Source organism: Coturnix japonica, chromosome 7 (assembly GCF_054131305.1).
Source record: "Coturnix japonica strain WE chromosome 7, WE-NBRP24, whole genome shotgun sequence".
NCBI classification, from domain to species: domain Eukaryota; kingdom Metazoa; phylum Chordata; class Aves; order Galliformes; family Phasianidae; genus Coturnix; species Coturnix japonica.
Window position 1 is genome coordinate 17,694,710 of NC_140669.1, and position 7,949 is coordinate 17,702,658.

The 7,949-nt window shown below is 48.1% G+C and overlaps 1 protein-coding gene across 3 annotated transcripts in view; it reads left to right on the forward strand.

Moving 5' to 3' along the window:
• The first annotated feature begins 372 nt into the window (after positions 1-372).
• The window catches only part of ITGA6 (integrin subunit alpha 6), a 37,007-nt gene continuing 29,430 nt past the window's right edge, over positions 373-7,949 (forward strand). For all 3 annotated transcript variants that reach the window (XM_085552489.1, XM_015868495.3, XM_015868494.3), the window contains exon 1: positions 373-610. In XM_085552489.1, the coding sequence (XP_085408615.1) occupies positions 450-610 (161 nt within the window). In that variant the 5' untranslated portion in view covers positions 373-449. The remainder of the gene's footprint in view (positions 611-7,949) is intronic.

Consider the following 7,949-nt stretch of genomic DNA (forward strand, 5'->3'; position numbering starts at 1 on the left):
AAGAAACGCTGTGAAGGAACGAGCGTGCCGTCTGAAGAGCCTCAAAGGAGCGCAGACCTCCCTTAAAGTACGCGGTGGGGAGCGCACGAACGCGGTGCGTCCCGTCAAGGTGCGACGCACGTGGCCGCCGCCCGCAGCTTCCGCTCCCGCACCCCGCGCTCGGGTTCCGCGCTCGCGGTACCCCCGCCCGCCCGCCGGTTTTTCCACGCTCCAAGCTCACGGCCGCAGGGCTGGGGCGCGGCGGGACGTGCTGCCCGCAAGGCGGTGCCCCGGCACCACCGACATTTTGCGCCGCCCCCGCTGCGGCGTTGCGGGGCGCTCGGCGCCGCTCGGGGGGCCGGGCTGCCCGCGGCGAGGAGGGCGGGGCGGGGCGGGATCCGGCTCGGCGCGACGGGCGAGCGGACAGAGCGGCGGCGCTGGGCGGCAGGTTGTCGTGCCGGCTGGAGCAGATGGCGGCCGCGCTCCTCCTCTACCTGGCCCTGCTGCCGGGGCTGGCCGGCGCCTTCAACCTGGACACGGAGAACGTGATCGGCCGGCGCGGGGAGCCGGGCAGCCTCTTCGGCTTCTCGCTGGCCATGCACCGGCAGCTGCAGCCGCAGGAGAAACGGCTGTAAGTGCCGCCGCGCCCCGTCCTGGGGCCTCCTTCCGGGGCCGTCCCTGGCGGCGCGGTGCGTCCGGGCTCTCACCTGGCGGTGGGGGGCTGTGGGCGGTGGGGAGGGCGGCACCTGCCGCGGAGCGCTCGGAGGCGGCGAGGCGCCGGCCCTGGGACTCGCGGGGGGCTGGGGCGGAACGGGGGCGAACGAACGGCGACCCCGGCCGGTAGCCGTCCGCGGCGGGTGGCGCCGCCGAGCGGTGGGGGCCCACGGCCGTGCTCACTGAGCCGCCGATCCTGGCCGCCGCGGGCGCGTCCGGGCGCTAGAGGGGTCTTCCTCCTCCGTCCCGCCTGGTGCGCCGCCCGTGCTGATGGTTGGTCGGGCACGGGCTGGCACAAGGGAGTGTTGGGACGGTTGGCAGGACGCGGGTGAGGGCGAGGAGATGCCTTCCCTACATCCTGAGAGCAAAGGAAAGTTTTCTGTGTGCCCTAAGGAGGGTTGGCTGGAGCTCTGTGCTTCTTAATGATTACACCTGAGCAGTCACTTGTCCCGGCAGTACTTGCTGTGCAGAGTGCATCTCCTGTTAGGCATTGTTATGAAAGAAACGTCTCTGAACATTTAGCTTTAACGTAAGGGAAGGTGAGTCTGTGGTCTGGTTAGAGAATGCAGGAGAATGATGCTGGGCAGCAGTCATATCCACGATTAAGTTCGCTGGTAAGCTTAGTTAGAAGCTGTTTGGACTGGCGTCGTTCAGACTTGCGTTCTGTGTGATTTAATAGGAATTACAATGTGTAAAGGAGCATAAATGAGAGTTTCCACCTTCTGTCTGTTACTTAAGGACTCAACTGTAAATCAAGACTGAAATACAGCTTTGTGAGTTACTTCCCAGAGGCCCTTATCTTAATTCTTGCCAGGATTACGCATACGCTGGTCTCACTTGGTTCTGCTATGAACGGGGTGTCTGAAGCTTGTTAGTTTTGCCATTGTGTTATCAAATGCTGATAGAATGAGTGTATCAGAACATAGGAGACAGAAAGCTAATTAGCAAAAGTCACAGTGTCAGAGCTGTCTGTGGTGTTTGACTGGAATGTCTCAGATTATGACCGTGAAAGTTGTGCTTTGTGTGCACAGTACTTCCTCGGGCAGTTTGGAAAGGGCAGAGCCAGATGCTGCTGGTGTTGGCACGGCGTGCTGAATCCCAGCCTTCATGGAAAGCAGGGGGCTCGGGTAGAGACAAAACCTGAGTAGAGGAGCTCTGTGTTGTGGTGATGCACAGTTCTGAGCATGTATGTGGTGGCTTTGTTTTTAAAATCTTTGCATGAGTCTTAGCATAAAGAACTGGATTGCTACCCAAGGAAGCTGCTGGAAAACCCAGGTTTGGTTCTTTTACATAGGACAGGTGTATCATGGTTACTTGAGCGTTGTCTGTCTGTTGATGTGCTGAAATGTAGCAGTCTTTCATAGGGACAGGTTTGCTAAGCTCACTTTGTTACGCTTTGTGGAACATGTGGGATTGCAGTAGAGCAAAGGTTACCATGTCAGGTTGTGTCTTTGTAAATACTCAGTTAAAAATAAGCAACGTTAATATTGGACAATTCATTTGGCATGTTCTGTGGATACCACTTTGTAGATAGGTTGGCTGTTTGTAGGTGGAGCAGACTGTCTGCTGTCCGGGTAACTGGTGAAGGTGAGAGGTGAAGGAATGGAGGTTGTGTTGAGGTCTGGTACTGGGAGACGTGTCTGGTCCCTGCATGCTGCCCATTACTTGCAGCAGCAGGAGCTTCATGTTTGTCTGCAGGGTGCAGTGCTTCCATTCCTAGCTGCCTCTTGCTCTGTCTTAGCTCTGCTGCAGAAGCACTTTTACATGCAGTTCTCTCTTGTGACTTATAGAAGTAATTGTTTCATCCCATATTCTCCTTTGGGTGCTACCTTTAAAACTCAGTTATAGTCGGTCACTTGTTACCAAAATACACACAAACCCTATTTCATCATTGGAACTTAACTGATGCTTGGATTCTTATCTTGAAGGCAGCACTGATCCCCAAGTCCCCCACCACTCCATACAGCTTTGTGACGTTATACGCAGTTACAGCTGTTGTATGCTGGATCATTAAGTCCTTGAGAAAACAAAAGAGAAATGGTGAAATATGTGAGTTCTTTTGAAGGGGTGTTTTAGTCTGTAAAACAAGCTACAGATCCTTAGTTTTTCCACATGCCTCACGTTAAGTGATTCTTAAACGAGTTTTGTTTCTCTTCTGCCTCAGCTAGATAACTCCATGTTAAGCGTAATGAAATGCTGTGGTAAAAAAGGGAGTGGGAAATGTCTTTAAGTGTGACACATGAAGGTACAGCTGAAGTAACCTGCTTTTAAACATGGTGTTTGCTTTTGGTCACTTTTTTTTTCCTAGTTACAGAAGATTATGGCTTACATATTACCTTGGAATGGCAATTTCTGCGTTTGTCGATGTTAGATACTAATGCTGTGTTTGCTAATTAGTAATTACTTAACTCCCAGTGGCACAGGTAGGTGGCTGTTCAAGAAATGCATTTAGTGTATTTGTAAATGGTACTTCAGAGAAGGCTGGGGACTGGTAACAGCTTTTTGTTGTTCTATGTGAGTATTTTCAAGAGAGAAAAGTTTGAATTCATCAAATGAAGAGAGGAGAGAAAACTATTCATGGTAACTGAAAGTGGACTGCTAATGGCATGTGGGTGTGAAACAGCTGAATGCAGTCTTAATATGTATTAGGGAAGCATTAATGTTACTGTTAGATGGACTGAGGGCAGCCTGCCTGGATTTCTGTGTACAGTTCTGGTCCATTGTCTTCACAATGAATCAGGAGCAGAAAACGTTAATGGAGTTCTCAGGGAGTTGGGCTTCTTGCCCTGAGTGAGATTGGTCTGTTCTTAATCTGGCGGTATGACAAAGGTGTGGGAGTTGTACCACCACTACCTCTCAGAAGTGCAACAGCTGTGCCCTATGTCTGTGACTTGGGGGTAGTGTAGCTATTGGAGTTAAAGTTTCATTAGTTTGTGGTGGGGAATGCAGGGCTCTGTATGTAGATGGTGTGTTAGCTACTGCAATGCTATATGTTGTTATTATAAATACTATTAGCTACTTGTGCTAATTTACTCAGAGTTTTATGTATGTATGTATGTATACATGCTCATATTTTATATAATGAGATACATGCACACAATGGTTTAAGCTGATCTCTTGAATTAGAATACAAGTCCTAAGAACATCTACGTTTGCATATAGCTTGCAATCAGTTCTGGTATTATTTTAATAAAGACATGGAGCTGAATTAATGTAGGCTTCTTATTGCTTAAGGTAAAAAAAGGATGAGACTATGGCAATATTCAGGATCTCCTCTTCAGAAGAAGAGGCATTTTGTGCCAAGTCCGTGCTGCCCATTGGGAACTGTAAAGCGTAAAAGATTGCTTACTGGAATTTTTAGTTGTGGCAGGTTCTGCTGATACTGCATATCTCTGCTATGAGCCATTCTATCAGTATAAAACAGAGTTGCCTTTGGTCAGCAGGCTGCTGACATTGTTGTACAGCTGCTGTAGTGCATCCTCAGTGGCATTTAGCCAGTATTTCGGTGTTGTCAGAGGGCCTGTGCTCACTGCTCTAGCAGCAGAAGGGGGTTGCATTATGATCATCTGCAGTGGAAAGTATAAATTTCTGCTTGCAGAGCTGTTACCAACTAATTCAAGTTCAGGTGGGCTGAATTCATAGCAGTGTATGTTTGCATTTTCAAGACTTAAAGACCTTAACAATGCTCATCTTTAGAGCTTCTATCCACGGGAGGAAAAAAATAAAGGCAGAAAGCGGCACTGGTTGAACTGTTGTGTCAGTGTAGAATCAGCAGTGCTTTTTTTTTTTTTTTTTTTCTTTTTTTTTTTCCTTAAGCCAGATGTATTTTAGTTTGGTTTAAATTGACTACAAGCTTGGTTTTATAAATAACAGAAATAAGACTTGTTACAGTCTTTTCCTCTGATATAGTTTGTTTGAATCTGACACCAGGTGTAAGAAGTTAGCGCTGAAATCAGTAGCCAGTACAGACTTGCCCAGATGAAACCTCAAACAGAGCGAATTCAAGACAAGGAGATTGATGGAAAGAGAGCTGAGGAGCCCAGCACTTTGTTTCTGCAGGCTTGTGTGCTGCTGTCAGCTGTTGAACCAGGCTCTTAATCTCTGACTTTGAAGATGTAGAATCAGTAACAGGGATGCTGTCAGGAGGGGTGGCTGCACAGGGTTAGCTGTCCTATTGCTTCAGTAGGGCTGGCTCCTTCCTGCTGGGGCAGGGCCGTAGGGCACAGGAGCTCTAAGCCAGGCACTGCCTGCCCTGCACAGCTGCAAAGAGAGAGTGTGTTAGCCTGGAGCAACTGGTTTCCGGTTATGTCATGTTTGTGTTTGTTTGTTGGCTTCCTGTTGTCGCCAGGGTGTGCTGCAGGTGGAGGTGGAGCTGTGCCAGCACAGGGTGCGTGAGGGCCGTGTTCAGGTAGCTGTACTGATGTGTCTGCTCCCAGGCACAGGCCATGCGGTAATGGCGAGCTTCTGAGAGGACAGCTTTGGGCAGTTGTGCAAAGGCTGTGCCAGGAGGACACGCCACAGCTCAGTCCTTTTCTGTTGGCTGTGTGCACTGCAGGCTCAGCCTCGCCACAGCGGCGCTGGACATGCCAGGTGCCAATAGCACGGAGCTGAGCCTCCTGCGTGGGCACAGCCAGCCTCATCCTTGAGTCCTCCCACCCCTGGATCTGGTTTGTCAAGAGGTCACATACCTCTTGGGGAAGAGTAACCTTTTGTTTTTATTATTTTAATGGTCACCTGGAGGTGCTCAAGAATCTTACACTTAGCGTACTATGAAGCATTAGTAAAATGGTAATTCATCGCTGTGCTAACGGAAGCCTGATGCAGCTCCTAGCTTCAGGTATGTGCCTGTGCTGAGCCTGATCTGTGTATCAGTTCGTAACGTAAGAGGCATCATCTCTTTGGCTTGGGGCATTAAAATGCATGGGGTAGAGGTGATGCAGGCTTAGAAGTGCTTTGGTTTATGCTTTCTTGTTTTTGCATGTCTCCATTAAATGTGAATGGTATTTGGGGAGGCGCAAATCCCAATCTCCTTAGGCTGTGCATTTGGGAAGAGGAGAGTGCTCGATGTCAAATGCAGCCCTGCCAAGCCCTTGCAAGAACATTAAAATAGAAGTAATGGCTAAATTACCCCAAATTGCTTTAGGTTCCTCTGGTCCAAGTCTGTTGTATTTATTCTTTCTCAAGGGATTGAATATATACCAAGTAGTTCTTATTAAATAATATTGTGGTATAAATCAACCATGACAGACACAGAATGGAGCTTGAGTATGCCATATTGTTAAAAATACCAGGAGATGTTCGGGATGAGAAGTCGCTTTTGTATCCCACTTTGACATGCCCTCCTGTTTGGAAACTGTGTCAGATGGGCTGAAACGAGTACTTGTGCAGAAGCCTGAGATGGGAGGGAGCTGGGCAGTGTTTTTCTGCAGCTCCTCCTCCTTGTGTCCAAGGCTGCAGCTGCGGGTGGGCTGTCTGGCCTGTCTGGCCATGCTGCCTGCATGGCTGACGCGTGGCTGCCTCCAACTGTGGGCACCCTGAGACCTTCAGCTGGCAGGCAGCCGCTTGAGGCCAGCTGCTGGCCTCCTCCTAGTGGCTGACCAGCACAGGAAGGTTCGTGGTGTTCTTCAGACCTAAAACATAACCCACCTGCCACAGAAGGGCGTGAGACAAAGGAGACTGTTATGGGCCAAGATGCAGGGAGAAAGAATGTGCCATTCAAGCTTGAAGAATGCAATGTGCGTGACACAAGGCTTGCATTTGTGTGCTGCTGTATTTCCAAGCACCAGGGTTGGGACAGGCTTCCCAGGTCTTTTTTCAACAGGGAGGGGAACCCTGTATAGTTAAACTGAGCTGGAATCTTAACATTTAGCATTTTTATTTGGGAGTGTAGTTTCTTTCAGTTTCTGTTTCCATTTTCCGAATTTCCCACGGCCTGGACAGCAGTGGGGATGGGGGGGTAATAGCAGTGCCAGGCAGAGAGAACCCGCCAGAATCACTGTCAGAAGGTGTGCAACAAGCTCTGTAGCAGTTTCACTCTTGTACTACCTACCTTGATGGTGAGGAAGACTCCTTAAGCTGGCATGTGCTTTAAGGATAAGTATGGCAGCCCTCCTACCAGGTATGGATCTATCTTCATCCAAGTGTGAGGCTGCATATACTGCATTGTCTGCTGTTAGAGCTGGCTCACATCGGTAGTCCTAATTCATGACTTTTGTGTTGCAGTCAACTAGATAAATGTCACATGTCTTGACAGGAGATGATGAATACTCTGTGCTGTCACCTCTTTGGAAGTATTGGCTAACCCTGTCAGTCTGTACCTGGGCTATTTGATGGAGCTGGTCTGTAGCAGTACAAGATTTGCGTAGGTCTTTGTAGTGGAACTATCAAATTAAGCATTTAAATTTGACAGCTTTTAATATCTAAGCTTCTTAGGAGGCTCTTTACTGTTGACTGCCCTTTAATAAATATTCTGCACTTATATTGGCTCTTTCATCAAAAATATTGATGTAGTTTATGGTGTTGTTTACTGTTTCTTTTCTGTAACTAAAAATAGGAGACAATCGCTGTTATGGTGCTAGCTGAAACAAGTGTTTTCTGTGTGGTACACGTTGCTAATGCTGCTGATGTTAATTCATAAGTAACAGAGATAAACTTGTGCTGAAGTGAGACAGGTAGCTTGGCTTCTCATAAATGTTTTTTCTTGAAGGATAACAAGCAGATAGGAATGGTTTCATTAGTCTTGTTTGTTGCCGTCTGGATTATCTACACAGTAAAAGAGAACATTTCCCATACTGGTTTATTGGGTTGCCTGGTGTATTGCAGCAGCAAATTGTCAGTAGCCGGAATGGGCCATTCTTATTCTCTTGTGTTGAACTCTACTCAAAACCTTCTCCCCACGTACCAGAATGACTGTCAGTTTTGTGAGGAACGTAATTCCTACATTTTCATAGAAGATACCTTATTCATTTCAGAGTTTCTGTTCAAAGTCAGTGTTTGACTCTCTCAGATCTTGCCCAGGATGGTTGGCTCAGTCTATAACTGTATGAATGACACGTTTTGGGGACATGATCTGCAGAAAGGACACGATTGAGATGAGACTATCAGGCAAATGGCTATTTAAAACAAGCAAAAATTCATATTATTGAATAAGTGATCTGTACTGCGAAATGTTTGCTAGAAATCAGCACCTCATCCTGGTACAAAACAGGGTAGGTTACAGTAAAAGGAATGTTTGAAGGAACTGATATACAAAATGG